General features: G+C 46.6%; 1 protein-coding gene across 3 annotated transcripts in view; it reads left to right on the top strand.

Annotated features, from left to right (window-relative positions):
* Positions 1–16,287, top strand: part of PLEKHO2 (pleckstrin homology domain containing O2) — a 115,104-nt gene that overhangs the window by 8,178 nt on the left and 90,639 nt on the right. For 2 of the 3 annotated variants that reach the window (XR_012656578.1, XM_032766079.2), the window contains exons 2-3: positions 2,859–3,011; positions 11,596–11,712. Coding sequence is in view for 1 of the 3 variants with exons in the window: in XM_032766079.2 (XP_032621970.1) it covers positions 2,859–3,011; positions 11,596–11,712 (270 nt within the window). In the remaining 2 variants the exon portion in view is untranslated. The remainder of the gene's footprint in view (positions 1–2,858; positions 3,012–11,595; positions 11,713–16,287) is intronic. The other variant, XM_032766080.2, reaches the window with a different exon arrangement.

Below are 16,287 nucleotides of genomic sequence, written 5' to 3' on the forward strand. Positions count from 1 at the left end.
CCATGGGACTATCTGGTTTTGATCTCTGTCACTGCACTCTGCATTTCCTCATTTGAAGGGAAAAAAAAATGGCCAAGTTACAGTGACTTTGATGAACGTCTTTCCTACAAGAAGAGTTTCATTTCGTAACTAACCAGGACCATACTGGGATGCGTTGGGATTCTGCCTTCATATTGCAAGCTAATTTAGCATTGCTAAGAAGACCGCAAAGCTTCCATGATTTTTCTCAGACGGAACAAGCTTCTTGTCCCAACAGAGTTTGGAGGAAACTCAGCCTGTGTTTAAGGTGTCATTCTCCTGAAATACACTGGAGAATTCTGGGTCGGCTCCTGTTGCAGTCACGAGTTTGCTGATGCGCTGTTTACAGGGGAGTTGGCTCAGCTGAAGGTACAGTAAGGGATTCCAAATCTCTGCCTGTTCCTGCAGAAGAGACTTATGAAAGGGTCAGCGCTCCAAAAGCAGCACAGATGAAAAGGTGGGGAGCACTGGGGAAGGATGGATGCTGTTTGTGTGGAAGCCTCATTTTCCATTGCAATGGCTATTCAAGAACGTGTCCTGAAGCTTAAAAAGAGCTTGTGCCTTATGTGTTTTGTATTTAAGGAGGCTTTGCTGACCACAGAGTCCCCCTCCTGGGTTTCTTTCTTCCATCTGAAAAGGTTATTGGCACCAGATACATTTCAGTTTATTTTTTAAATCATGAGAGTAATTAATCCCTCCATTGTAAGTGGATCTGGAAAATGATGGGGTTCAAGAATGAAAAACTTGCGTTCCTTTTGACTTCCCTAACTTGTGATTCGCCTCCATGTGCTGCAGTCATAGCACCTGCAGCGAGCCCATGGCTGTGGGACCTGCTTCCTCCCCCAAATCCTGAGATTTTTGGAGACAATCCTGAGACAGTCAAAAATTCCACTTCCCTCAAACCTGAGATTAAGCAGGAATAGTTCTGGGTGGGGTACGTTGCTGTAACCGGTGTATGAACTCTTAGGACAAGTGACTGGGAACTAAACCCACAGTCCTGATTCTGATCTCAGAGTGGTGGGAATCAGGAGTAACATCACTGTGGTGAATGGAAGGCAGCACTCATGTGTGGGAGATGAGAATCAGGCCCTGTAGCTGTGGAGCAGAGCAGGTCTGTGTCTGATAAACCCATGCAGCCAGCAGTTGTCTGTGAGCGTCTGCGTGTCTCAGTAGTGTCTCATGCTGATGGAAACTAAGACCAGCCTGGGGAATAAGTGAAAAAGGTCTGTTATTGTAGAGCAGGGCTGGAGAATGGAAACTGATTTGCCCACCAGTGTTTTGTTAAACACCAAGGCACTGAAACAAAGCGGGGCTGCACAGCCAACACTTGGACATTGATTTTGCTCTTTTACAATCTCTGCTCCTTTGCATGTACTTACAGCCCCTATCTTCCACATTTCCAATGCCAGGACTCAGGCTGACAGGGAGGTTTCCCTAGCGCCACCTTCCCTAAAGCAGGGTATTGTCTTTGCAGCTTTTCCACTGGGGACTGGCGCAGGGAGAGTGCACAACCCCAGCCCCATGGAGGGCTTCCATGATGCCAGGGGGATAGCTGGCCATCCGCCCCTTCCCTATGGGCCAGGGGAGATGTCCGTGCAGTGGATGCCCTCAGGATGATCCAGGCCCTAGCGTCCGTGCCAGCACTGAATTGGAGGTTTGGAAAAGGTGGCTGTGGAGAGGCAAGGATTGGCAGTTAGATGAAGATGGGATGGGTGAGGGGGACACAGAAAACTGCTTGCAACCACTATAAATGTCTCAAATAAAAGGAACTGTTGCTTTAAACTTCCTTCTTTTCCTGCTAGTCCTTTCCACTCACGTTAAAATCAGCATGCTACAGAAGTTAGTCTGAATGTAGGGACTGAGCTGGTGTGAGGAACAACAGAGTGCAGAGAGCCAAGCTCTTGCTCCTGGTGCCCTCGCGTCACACGGTGCAGTTCAGCCTAGCACTGTTAATACGCACGTCTCTGAATGCCGTAACCAGCATTACAGAGAGGCCCAGAATTCTCCAGGTCACAGCAGTGCAGCCCACAGCTGACAGCATCATGTGTATGGAAGAAACGGCCAAGCTTCTGGCAGAAAAACTGGGCCTGGAGAAACTGCCTAAGAGCAGCTCTGGGCTGGATCTTGGGAGCTGCGGCATTGACTACAATGGGAGCAAGAGTAAGCCCCGGAGATTCTCTGGGTTTCCTAGAGTGGGTTAGGAACAGAGCAGAGTCGAACTCCAGCCAACAACATCTTGAGATGTGGGTGATGTTTTTCAAATGCTGAGGTGCAGGGAGCCCCTGTGACCGTGGGAATTTAAAAAGGGGCCCAGGAGAGCAGCGATAAGGAAAACCCCTGCAGTGCAGCTATGCCACTATGCTGAAAGTGCAGAGAGTGCCTCCAGGGGGCTAACAAGGGGTGTGGTGGCAGAGGCAGCCTTAGCTTCTGCCAGCTCCCTCCTGAGGCATTGGTTCTGGAGTCCATTCTGCCGAGCCCCTCCCCGAGGTGGAAGCTGCATGAGGGGACCCTGCCCGAGTTGTCCTTTCCCTTCAAGGTGAAAGCCTGACCCCGACCTTTTTCTTCAGAGTTAGTGAACAGTGGGGAGTGAACATCCCTGGCCAGATTGTGACTCCTGGTGAGAGACATGCATGGCAAAGAGGACCTGCCAAGCTCGAACAAAGGGATTGTAAGAGCACATGTGGGCCCTACGTCATCCCAGTGGCCTCAGTGCGAGGGGTGGGGGGCCCAGCATCTCTCCTCAGCAGGCCCTTTGGAATACGTAGCTACTGCTGCCTAGGTCTGAAAAGTGCAACTGACAGTAATCTTCCTTCCCTTTACTTTTTGTGGTGTCTTTGCAGGGTGTGAAAGAAGAGGTCACAGAGAAACCAAAATGTGCTCCGACCGCAGACAAAGCTGGCTGGATTAAGAAAAGCAGTGGAGGGCTTTTGGGATTATGGAAAGATCGTTACATCCTGTTATGTAAAACTCAGCTACTGGTGTATGAAGATGAGGTACGGTTTGCTCAGGCTTTCCTGAATGTGGGCCCTATCCTGCATGGTGCAGAATGGGATCAGGCCCTTAGTCGACACTGGATGTTTGTCCTTCACCCTTTCTTTGAGTTCATTTAGTCCCATTCAGTTTGTCAAGAAAAATCCTGGAAGGTTAAATGCAATAGAGAGGAGACAGCTGGTGCATTTTAGAGTATACTCTATATTATAAATATTTGCACTCATAACAAGAAACTGCCAATGCTATTGCCAAATTTGGAAAAAAAAAGATTCTGTAAGAAACAGAGCAGAATATCAATTTGGGAGCAGTGGGAAGGAGTGAGGGACATGGATTTTTTTTTTGCTGTTTAAATTATAAAACTGAATTGCAACAGGCTGACTTCCCACCTGCTACTCAAGTGAATGACACAGCCTTGCAGCTGTTTGGCAGCCTTCAAATGTCTGGCCTGCAATGTTTCAATCTCTTCAGGGTTTCACTTACCCATTTGTGGGCGTGGAGTGTGTTTGTGAGCATTTGTAATGGTCCTTAAATGCAGACACAAGGCAGATTTTACTTGGCTTTTCCCTTCTATTTGATCAAAAGCAGGACTAAACTGCACTGGAGTAGGACCCGTTCCTTCAGCCTTACTCCTGGGAGCTCGTCTACGTACTTCACTGGGATTACTTACATGCGAAAAGTTAGAGAGCCAGGCTCTAGTTTAATACTCTTTTCAATCACCCGAGAAGTAAGAGCCAAATGAAATTTTCCTCACATCTGCATTCAATGAGGATTATAAATGCATGAAAATATAGGGCCCAGTCCTGCAGGGCTTCAGTGAGACTGCATGCATGAGTAAAGATTTCTAGGATCAGGCTCCATGATTTCAGTGGTATTTCCTGCGTGAGCAAGATTTTGCAGGACCAGGCCCAGAAGTGTGAGAAAATTGTAATGCAAAGCACGTAAATAAAGTTTGTGTGTTGTGTGTCAGGGCCACCAGAATGGGGAAATATTTCACCAGTTATATTATTTGATGATTTGAGGAAGAGCAACCCTTGAAAAAGACTTTTGGTTTTCCCCCCCAATGTGCTATCTGATGGAGAAGGTTTGACACAAATCAGTCAAGTCAAATGCCACTGGGTGTGTCCCCCGGCAATCGCCATTTCCCCTTTGAGGCCATTTGTTCTGAGCAGAGCCAATCAGAGAATGGAAATCCTCTCGTGCAAAAAATTACATGTTTTTCAAAGATTGTTCATCCCAAACTGGGACCCAAAATCAAAAATGCAAGATAATTCATGGGAAGGGATTTCCTGAAAAACACCCATTTTGAGAGAGCCAAACCCGAATTTTTTGGCTTGCTGGAGGCCGAGTACCCCCGTTTTCTGCCTCCCTCCCAAGTCTCACTGCAGTCCCCCGGAAGGCTCTTGGCAGCTTCACTCTCTCCCTGTGGGCAGAAAGGGAAATTGCCAGGAGCCTTCCAGGAGGGCAGCTGGGGGAGCCTGATGGAAAAATCAAAAGTTGTTCAGCAAAATCAAAATTTTCCCATGCGAAAAGGGCATTTTTCACCAGAAATCCATCCTGATGGGAAGTTTCCAGCTAGGTCTGAAACTGCCAGCACCATGAAGTGCTTTTATGAGCATTTAAACGAGGAGTCGAAATAAAGTGCTCGACAGCCGCCAGAGAGTTAGGCACAAGTTTATTAGCTTGGGTGTAGGGGGAGTAACTAGACCTGCGGTGCTGTGGCAAGACACGGGACCAATCCTGTAAATTACTGGGTCTCTCCTGCGAGCTGCCAAGTACCCAGACTGCTGTAGACTCCAGCTGAAGTTTCAAGTGCTCAGAATCACACAGATTTGGGGCTATAAAGAAGACATGGGCTTCTAAAAGGGGACACCTTTGAAAACTAGATATATTGAGGTTTTTATCTTCACAGAAGGAAATGAGGCATTTTAAAGTCAGATTAATCTCCACAGACGTTCAGGGGAAAGAAAACCCCATGTCATTTAAAGAGGTATTTTATTTTCTCAACAGGGAAAAAAGGACATTTATAACAACCAGGCACAATATTTTCTGGCTGTGGTAATATCCTGTAATAAATTGCATCTGTCACTTTGGCTGTCAGTTTGTCCCACTATTGGAAATACAGGGCCATGGTAATATCTATAGGCTATTAAAGTGGCATATATTGAAGAAGTGTATCTTAGGAGTGGAAATTCTACAAAGTTACATGGTAACGTAATAAGACAGCATATGCTTGTGCAGATTTGCTGCTGGGATACTGAAGGAAATGGCTCTTTTTAGTGAGGCACTTATAAAAAGGTCCCCATCACTGTAATATCTGAGTCACTTAATGTCTTCCTCTCCGCAGCAACCCAGCAAAGTAGGGAAGTGGTATTAGCTTCATTTTACAGAGAGAACTGAGCCCCAGAGAAATGAAAATGATTTGCTCAAGATCGCACAAGAAGTCTGTGGCACAGGGGGAACTGATCTGCTGCTGCTCAGTGCCCAACCTGAACCCCATAATCATCCTACATCCCTTTCCAGTATCTCTCATTGTAGGCCTAAAGAGGAATACAGCTTCCGTTGTTCTTCTGAGAATCAAATAGTTTTAAATGGAATTGCTTGTGCTTTTGAAAGGTCAGGGTTAATAGCCTGAGGAAGTGAAGGTCTCTCCTTACACGCAGGCCAGGTATAGCCTACGCAACATGGTAGTGCATGGTTCCATCCTAATGTGTCCCAAGCCTGACCCGAAGGGGTGAGATGAGAGGTCAGCTTCAAAGGCCTCTCTGCTGAGACTCCTGGCAAGGGCAGAGTTTTAGGATAGGCATGGCTGTCTGTGAAGCAGTGGACCAGGCCCCAGCAACTCACTGAACTTCAACCAGCGACCAAGAGGCAAAAGGCAACACATCCTTTTACCAGCCTCCCAACCTATCCAACCCTTAATGAATCAGTGTCAGTAGAGGGCCAGGTTTTCTAATTCTGGCCCCAAAGAGTTGCTTTATTTGTAGGTCCAAATGCCACTCTTGTACTTTTGAGTGCACAAGTGTGCAAGCTGTACATGGAAACATTCATGTGTACAAAGTTTGTGCATACACAGTTGGAGGCAAAGCTAAGAGCAGCTGAAAATCTAGCCACATCATACTGCGTCACTGAAAAATATAGCATAAAACTAGCACAAATACTGTGTTAGCATCCTTTGTGGTTATCTTCTATTGATTGAGATTTGGCAGTTAGGACTTGCCAGTCCACTTTGAAACATGTTCATCATCTCTTAGCCAGGCTTTAGGGTTGTTTTACAGGGTAGCTGTCTTCCCAAGGCAAACGGTAATTGGCTACCTGCAGATGGTTGGTGAAAATCTCAGGTACCTTTAATATGTTTCAGACTTCCTTCAGTTGATGTGGTATGAAGTTAGGTGTATTTCCTATATCCCATTTTGGCTTCATCTGCATTACCCCACACCCTAACCTCCACATGAACTCAGACTGTGCTACCTGAGATCCGGTTATAGTATGTATGTTGCACACACAACAACCGTAACTTTGCCTGCACACAAACCCATACAATACATACACTCACATTCTCAGGGAGCTGCTTAGATATTACAATGATAAACATGGTATAAAAGCATATATAGAATAGAATAGAGTTGTTATGAAATAATAATTCTGCCTGTCTTCAAGAGATATGTGTATCTTGGCCAGAATGAAAGTGAAACTCAGAGAATTACAAAGGATATCTGAAGAACAAAGACTCCTGTACAGAAGGAGGTTAAAGATATAAGTTGGTGCAGTCCCAGTACAAATTAGACAGTATCACTCACTCTTGAAATTACCTCTGATCCTTTTTTGTGCAAAGTAACAGAACTAATGTAAAAAGTTGGTTAGTTATGTTATTAAATGTATATCACTTAAGGCATCAAGGAACATAATCTAGCGTGTAAAGAACAGGACTGGAGGTCAGGGCATCTGGATTCTGTCTCTGGTTCTGCAATACACTTCCTGTGTGACCTTGGTGAAGTGCTTACCATCTCTGCCTGCATTTCCTCCATTTGTAACGTGGAGATAATGCATTCCCTACTTCAAGGCTTAATTAATTAAATTACTTGGAGATCCTCAGAAACGGAAATTATTATTACAGCCAGTCTAGACATATACTCAGTGGATAGCCACAAATAGCACATTTGGGGCTGGTCAAACGTTTTCAATCAAAACTTTTTTTAAAAATGGAAAATGGGATTTTCAGGTTGATGAAAATTTTTATGCAAAGTGACAACTTTCATAGAAAATACTTGATTATTATGTTAGAAAATCATAAAATTAAATCCCCCCAAATGTTGTCATTTTTAGGGTTTCAGCAATTTTCAGTCAAATATTCTTGACTGCCAAACACAACAAAATTTTAGTTTTGGGTTTTTCAACAAACATTCGAAATTTTGTGTATGTGGCGGGGATGGGGGCAGCCTTCCATTTTTCACCTAGCTGTACCCACATGATTTTTAAACAGTCAATGCTTTGAATACATGTATTAATATGTAAAAGTGTCCCAGTGTGAATAACTTTCTGCCTAAGGCCCCAGTCCAGCAAAGCATTTAAAGTTACATGTATGCTTAAGCAGTCAGCAGTCAAGTTGTCTACTACCTGAATAATCAATGAATTTATTTTCTTGCTGCAAGTTACACATATGCTTAATTGCTTTCTTGCATCAGGGTTTTAAGTGTCTTATTAATGCCCCTAACCCTAGCTAGTGTAGAAGTGGGGGGAGGGGTAGCTTAGTGGTTTGAGCGTGGGCCTGCTAAACCCAGAGTTGTGAGTTCAATCCTTGAGGGGGTCATTTAGGACTCTGGGGCAAAAATCTGTCTGGGGATTGGTCCTGCTTTCAGCAGGGGGTTTGGACTAGATGACCTCCTAAGGTCCCTTCCAACCCTGATAGTCTATGAAAAATCATCCTCTAACACATGTCAAGCAAAAGGAGGAGTGAATAACTGTCACCTCTCAACAGTTATGTGTAATGCTCTTGGACCAATAGCTGAACAGTAGTTGAAATGTCATGGGATACTCCCAGACAGCTGTGCTACAATATAAAGGGAAACTCTTGACTGCAGACTAAGGAGCTGCTGAATTAAAACTTTGTATCTTAGTACAACACAAAATGATTTTTGTCACTCCCCTGTGACGCAAGAGAAAACTAGAACCCAAGCAGGTGTGGGACAGACTGACAAGTCCCATTTATAAGAGCAGGTTTCCAGAGCTGGCTGATCCTGAAAGGTGCTGAGCGTATATCACTGCCACAAGGTCCTAGGGACATGCTGGCACTCAGCACATCACAGAGTCAGGCCCTTCAGTTCTAGATTTCTGCTGTGGACATTAGATAGGTAGGATCTCCTTGTGACCTGGCTGGGCAGAGAACAAAGGGCAGCCGCTTGCCATTGGTAAACTGTCACATTTACACACACAAGTCACATTAAGACCTAAGACACAGTCCAAGCCTAGAATCTTCTTTGGCCTCTTGTATAGAGTTTCCTCCTTCATATTGGTCCAGGCCACCCTTTTCTTCGCCTCTCTAGAGGGGGTAATTTACTTGGGAAACTCCAGTTTCTGAAATCTCCTCTCCCCCCTGGGGGCCTGGCCTAGAAATCAGGCCTGTGCCCTAGGACAGGGCCTGCACTTAGAGTGTCAGCCCTTGCGGAGGCCTCTGCGTCCCCCATCGGTACTGCGCCAGAGGTGGACATGTCGTCACTTATTCCCTGGCTGTGCCTAAGCCCCAACTCCTCCCCCCAGGGAAATAGTGAAGGTTAAATGCTGCAGTGACCAGCTTTGGATAGGGGAGGGGGTGATGTCCATTGTAGAGCTTCTGGTCCCTCACCTGCCATGCCTTCCACTCTCTCAAAACCATCAGAGCCACCAACTATTCTTAAAAAGAATGTGGAGTAGTTGTGGCACCTTAGAGACTAACACATTTATTTGAGCATAAGCTTTTGTGGGCTAAAGCCCACTTCATCAGATGCATGCAGTGGAAAATACAGTAGGAAGATAGATAGATAGATCGATATATACAGAGAACATGAAAAAATGGGTGTTGCCATACTAACTATAACAAGAGTAATTAATTAAGATGGGCTGTTATCAACAGGAGAAAAAAAACTTTTGTAGTGATAATCAGGATGGCCCATTTCCAACAGTTGACAAGAAGGTGTGAGTAACAGTAGGGGGAAAATTAGCACGGGGAAATAGGTTTTACTTTGTGTAATGACCCATCCACTCCCAGTCTTTAGACAGGAGAAGGGCTTCTGTGGGATCTGGGGGAGGGTGCCTGTCAAACCCTTTAGGCAGGAAAGAAGGGGTGGAGGGCTGAGGAGGATTAAATGGCCTTTAGAAACATGCTGCGAGCACAGCTGCTGGCATGGAGGACAGCCGGACCTACTGCCAACAGGCTTTTTGAGCGAACTGCCCCACAAAGCTCTGCCAATCCACTTTGGTCCTCACCCACCACAGACTTGCACAGAGAGGCGACTAACTGGGTGGCAATTTTATGATGTGGGCAACTCGCCTCTAACAACCAAGCTGAGATCACCCAGTATATAGGCGCATGTGTTTGACCTCACTCTCCTCTGTCATTTGCTGGCTTGTAGGGATTATTAAATGTTCTATTTCCATCCCTTATATGTTTGTAATTATATGGCAAGGAAAGGCTGTGTGAGCCCTGGGTCAGAATGCATCCCATCTACACAGAGGGCTTGATCCAGTGCTTAGTTTGTGCCAGGGTTTGCCAGGGCTGAGTCCCAGCACCTCTAGGCGTGGCAGTTCATAGCCCCAGCACCTCTGGGCTTGCTGCATCAGTTATGAATGTACAAAAAATTGCTTGAGCCCTGACACCAATTTCATTACAAATTAAGCACTGACTTGATCCTTCATTTTTGGAGTGAGTTGGTTTCAGTGTGAGCAGGAGCTGCACATCAGACACTGATGCAAATGCTCCCAGTTCTCCCCTCACACTCTCCTACTCTGTTTAAAATGGAAATAAATGCTACTTTAATTACAAAAAATCCAAACCTAAGTTAGGTCCAGGCAACTTTGCGTTGCCCACACCCTGCTCTGCATCCCAGCACTGCAGCTGGAGCCTCCTTTGCAAATATAATGCAATGAAAGAAATTGCAACACAGACAGAGCTGGCCCCTGTGACTTAAATGTCGGATGGTAAACCAAGGAAATTCCCCTCAGCTCACTTCCTTGTGACTGTTCCCTGCCTCTAACTGTTCAGTGACTTCCTGGCTAGAACATGCAGTCCACAGCCTACACTCTTCCTCCACACTGTTTCCCTGGTGTTTGCTAATCATTGACAGAGGCAGGTCTGAGCCACAACGCTTGGAGCGGAGACCGAACCCACAATTTGGGGGTGCTCACAGCTGGAGTTTTAGTGTGCGACAGACAGGGCCTGATCCCTACCTTCCATAAAGTCCATGGGAGTTGTCACCCGAGTCCCAGTCAGAACCCATGTCTAAGCGGAACACCCTTGGTTCACATCTCAGAGACCTCTGTGTTGCTTCTTCGCTCTCTCCCCTTCTGTGAATGTCCTGATGCGCTGCCTCCAGAGGCTGCTGTTTGCCACTTATGCGGCTTCAGGGTTTGCCACACTAATGTGAGAGATTAATATGTATGAACACTGAGCTAATCGTGACCTCTTCCAGGCAGGGACCCACCCCCCAGCTATGTGTTTGTACAACACCTTGCACAGTGGGGCCCAAATGAGATTGGCACCTCTGTGATATAAATACATAATAATATTCCCTGTGTGTTACACTGTGTTCCCTACCAAATGGAGCAGTTGAAAACGATGCTGTTTCTGTGTAACTACGCTGAACCAGGACAATGTGTGCATGACATTTTAGCTATATCATTCTGAAGAATGGGCCGAGTGGGTCTGATTGAAAACATCATGGACTTCAGGGGCATTACCCCAGGGATGGCTAGGCCTCAGCAAGGCACTGGCAGTGGTAGTGCTGCTTTCTTTGTAAGAAAATAATTCTGTTTGACAGCAAAAACTTGCAGACAGAAAAAAATGTGCTTAAACAACCTACGGCCATCACTGACCTTGTCCTTATTGAGGGGAAAGGTGACCCAAGCCCGCAGCACAAGAGATCCTGGAGATCTTATCCCTGTTCTGCCAGACTCCCTGTGTGATTCTGAGTAGTCACGGTCTGTGCCTCAGTTTCCCCATATGCAAAACAGGGATAACATTTACCTAATGCACTGGAGGACTGCGAGGCTAAGTTAAGGCTTGTAAAGCACTTTGAGATCTTGATAGAAGGCACTACACAAGTGCAAAGTTTTGTCAATTCTGCTCAGAGCAACAAGAGTCATGGGAGCTAATTCCTCTACTGAATGCCATACAGCCTATAGAGCAGCGGATTTTCTTCCATGAGGCATTTGCTTGAGTTATGGAGGCTTGGTGCCTGCATAACTATAATTGCACATGGATTGTTTTAAAGGAAGAAATGCATTGGGGAGACATAAAGGTGGGATGAAACTGCAGAGGTTGTTGGTATGCATTTGATTTAGAGGTGTCATGTTACAGATAAAGGTTTTCTTTCCCCTTCTCTCCCCGCTCTGCAGGAGGAACAGAAATGCTTAGAAACAGTGGAACTGGAGAGCTATGAGAAGTGCCAGGATTTGCGTGCTCTCTTGAAAAGGAAAAACCGTTTCATTTTAATTCGATCCCCGGGTAAGAAGGTAGGATTATCCTTCTCTTCCCCTTAAACTCCACTGCCTACTGAAGTATCTGTGTATATGTGCCTAGACACCTAAGGGCACCAGAATTCTCATTCTGATTTTGCAGTGATTTACAGTAATGAACTGGCTAATATTTGTATCTGTCATCACCGCCCTGGCCTGTCCTTCCATCTCGGCTCTGCTGTGTCTCATAGATCCTAGACTGCTAACAAACAAGGGCAATTCTCCCTTTAATGAAATATGGACTTGTGCTTTTGGACCGGGAGGCTCTGAGGTTCATCCCCTATGCAGCAGGGATTTTCTGAGCAGCAAAGGAACAACCATAAAGTGGCTGTGAACTCTTTACAAGTGGTGGGGAGGATGGAAAGTCCTATTCTCATGCGGCAGCAAGAGCGGGGAGGAATTCTGTCTTTCCCTCCAGAGAAGTGTTTCCTCATTAATTTTTCAGCTTCAGAGAGTTCTGTCCTTCTGTCACAGATACTGTTTCATCAGTGGAAAATGAAAAAACCTGCTTCTTTCTGCACCCATCTGTTCTCCCCTGGGTCCTGATTTAGGACAGCACTTAAGTTAAACATGTACTCGAGTCCCATTGAAGTCAGTGAGTGTTATATGGGAAAGAGTGTAGCTGAGTGGCTAGATCATTGGACCAGGACTCTGGTGACCTGGGTTCTATTCCTGGCTCTGACCTTCTGTATGACTTTGGGCAAGTCATGTCTACCCCCTGTGCCTCAGTTTCCCCTTGTGTAAAATGGGAGTAGTGATACTGATCTCCTTGGAGAGCTAGTGTTATTTTAGGAAATCCCCCAAACTCTAGCACCTTGGGTTTCTGGGTCACCATTTGGTTCCACCTAAAATCAGTGCCTTTATAAGTGTACTATAGCACTGAGCCACAGCGTCAAACCCTGCTTACCTCGCTCGCCCACACAGCCTGGCCACTTTCAGTGGAACACTTTTGTGAGCCAGAAGAGCAGGATTGTGCCCCTTGTTTTGACAGTCGTGTGTCATAAACAACTCAGCTAGCCATTTTGTCCTAACATTTGATTCAGCAGAATTCTCTGAACCCCGCAATGTGCTTATTTGATTTATGAGGAGTGATTATTTTACAGCACTGCTCGCTACTGGTTCTGCTTGGGGGTTTACCATAATTCCCTAGTTACAGGCTGCATAGTTAGACATCTTTATGGGATAGAACTTGGCAGTCATAGAAATGTAGGGCTGGAAGGGACCTTCAGAGGCCAATTCCAGCCCCCTGCGCTGAGGCAGGACCAAGTACACCTAAACCATCCCTGACAAGCGTTTGTCCAAACTGTTCTTACACACTTCCAGTGATGGGAATACCACAACCTCCCTTGGAAACCTAATCCAGAACTTAGCTATCCTTAGAGTTAGGAAGTTTTTTCTAATAGCTAACCTAAATCTCCCTTGCTGGAGATTAAGCCCATTACTTGTCCTGCCTTCACCAGGGCCAGATTAACCTTTTGTGGGACCTGGCACCAAACATATTTGTGAGCGCCTATGTAGTCACTGTGGGCTCCGAGTGTGGGCCTGGTGTGGCAGTGCCATTGGTGCCATAGTATACCCGATACTGAATCTCAGAGACATTTTTCATTTTGATCACACACCACTACATGGCTATATGCATTGCCATACACTGCTCCCTCAGCCCCCAATATTTCTTATTGAGCTGTACCCATGTGGGTTTATCACTGTCCACAGTGAACAGAACTTTCATAGTGATCAAGGGAGCTCCCCACAGATTTATCTCCTTCCTCATTCAGACCTTCTCTAGCCATGTCTCCAGTACCCCCCCATGTCACCAGTCACTCCATGTGGTCCTAGTCTCAGCTCAGAGTTCTAAAGGCAGCAGATACCTGATCAGTTCTGACAGATCCCTCCCTCAGCCCCCATCCTGCCATGTGAGCAAGCCACCTGCAAACACCATTTCCCCAAAGTGAGGACTTAGCCCTTGGGAATCTGAAGACACCAGCCTTTCTCCTTATGCTCTCATCTACATGCTAGTCTACTACCTGGTCACCACCACCTCTCCCAATGCTTGTTTCCTTTCTACTTTGGACATCACAACCAGCTGGAATCTCCCTCTGCAAGCCTGACCTGCTTCCTCCTTCCCTGCTCTCCTTGACATTCCTTTCCTACTGGTGACCTCTGTTCCTTGAGGTTAACTCCAGTGTCTTTATCTGCTCTAGCTTAATGCCCCCCCCGTAGTCACAGAGCCACTTGTAGCTTCTCTGGCTACAGCCATGGGGCCAACTGCCAGAGGCCAGCCTTAGAATGCTGCAGCTACTAGCTGCAGGAGGGGTGGCAATTCCAAGGCTGAGCATGCATGAACCTTGCAAAAGCAGCACTAGGGACTCTAAATCCTCAGCGCTGGCCCTAGGCAGCTGCAGACTCTGGAGAACAGTTGATCACGGTCCTCTTTATAACAGCCATTAACATATTTGAAGACTGTTAACTGAGGGGGAACCTGTCTTCTTTTCTCAGGACTAAACATGCTCAGGGGTTTTTTAAACTTTTCCTCCCATCTCAGGTTTTCTAAACCTTTGATCACTTTTGTTGCTCTCCTCTGGACTCTCTCCAGTTTATCCACATTTCCTAAAGTGTGTCACCCAGAATTGCACACCGTATTCCAGCTAAGGCCTCACCAGTGCCGAGTATAATGGGCAATTATCTCTTCTGTCTTACATGTGACACTCCTGTTAATACACCCCATAAATAAATTAGCCTTTTTTGCAAGTGCATCACATTGTTAAGACATATTCAGTTTGTGATCCACTATAACCTTTTCACCAGTAGTACCACTTAGTTATTCCCCATTGTGTAGGTGTGGGCCGGGGGTGCAGGCTCTGGGGTGGGGCTGGGGATGAAAGGTTTAGGGTGCAGGAAGAGGTTCCGGATGGGGGTTGGGTAGTGGCTCAGGGCTGGGGCACAGGGTTGGGGTGCAGACTTACATATGGCAGCTCCTGGACAGCAGTGCAGCCGGGGTGCAGAGGCAGGCTTTGCGCCTGTCCTGGCACCATGGACCGCGCTGTGCCTGAAGCGGCCAGCAGCAGGTCCGGCTCCGGCTCCCCAGCGGAGGCGCACAAGCGGCTCAGCGTGGCTCTCGCCCACAGGCACTGCCCCCCCCCAGCTCCCATGGGACAGTTCCTGGCCAATGCGAGTGTGGAGCTGGTACTTGGGGTAGGGGCAGTGTGCAGAGCCCAGTGGCCCCTCTGTCTAGGAGCTGGACCCACTACTGGCCACTTGCGAGGTGCAGCGCGGTGTCAGAACAGGAAGGCATTAGCCTGCCTTAGCTGGGCAGCACCACTGACAGGACTTTTAACGTCCCGGTCGGCGGTGCTGACCCAGAGCAACCGAGAGCCTCACATGCCACGACCCAATACTGGGTTGCAACCCGAACTTTGAAAAACGCTGCTCTAGGAGCTTACAAATTAATTACTTAATAATTTGTTCCGGTATCTTTGCTGCTGTTGCACCGCAATATCTCACTTCTGATTTTTCTTTTGATTCATTTTCTTTTTTGCCTAAGACTGAAAACATGTCACTGAATTATGATGTCTCCTCCTAGTTCAGATCTGACAGGCTGGGCCCAAGGGGATTGATCAAAACAAATTCATTTCTACAAGGATTTCTGCAGCCAAAAATGTCAGCATCTCAGCTCTGCATATTTTACCTGAATGAGGACTATTCAGTCACTGTAGGGTTTTTGAGCACACTCAGGTTTCAGTTAGTATTGTTATTACAATAACGCTGAGAAATCTCAACTGAGTTCAGGGCATAATTATGCTAACTGCTGCACAAACACATAGAGACAGGCCCTTCCGCTGAGAGCCTGCGCCCTGACCAGACCAAGGAGGAGAAAGGAAGTAACATTATACTCATTTTGCAGATGGGAAGTGGAGATAGAGATTCAGTGACTTGCCTAAGGTCACACAGGAACTCTGTGGCAGAGCTGGGCTCCTAAGCTCCACACCAGAGCTATAACCACAAGATCAGCCTTCCTCTCTTATTCATGGGGTTTCTTGCAGTGTAACTAAAAATGAATAGCAACTTAATCTAGTATTTTAGGTCCTATGAGCCTAACCACACAAGGTGCTATGCACAGCCTGTTAGCGCCGAGCACCCACAGCTCCAGTCGCTGGGTCCCATTAGATACTTTGGGCCATTCATTTTTAAGCCGAACTCCCAGCTGCAGTCAATGGAGATAAGTCTGCTTAGAAATGACAGGCCCAATAGGAACCTTGTGTACGTTGCTTAGATAGTAAAGGATCAAATCCTGCTCAGCTTACTCATGCAAGGAGTGGCATACGTTTCAGCGGCACTACGCACATACATATGGGCACAAGATGTGACCCCAGATGATTTCCACTCCCCCAACCCACCCCTGAAGGTTAACTTCACCTTTTCAAAGCACTGGCCCCATGACAGCCACCCCCCGTTCCACTGCCCTGTATAATACCAGGCCCCTCTGTGACGTTATTGACATGAATGTGACCAAACCCATCACCGTTCATGTCAGTAATGTCACACCCTCATTAAACGGAGACCCAGAGAGAGACC

This window comes from Chelonoidis abingdonii, chromosome 9 (assembly GCF_003597395.2).
Source record: "Chelonoidis abingdonii isolate Lonesome George chromosome 9, CheloAbing_2.0, whole genome shotgun sequence".
Lineage (NCBI taxonomy): Eukaryota > Metazoa > Chordata > Testudines > Testudinidae > Chelonoidis > Chelonoidis abingdonii.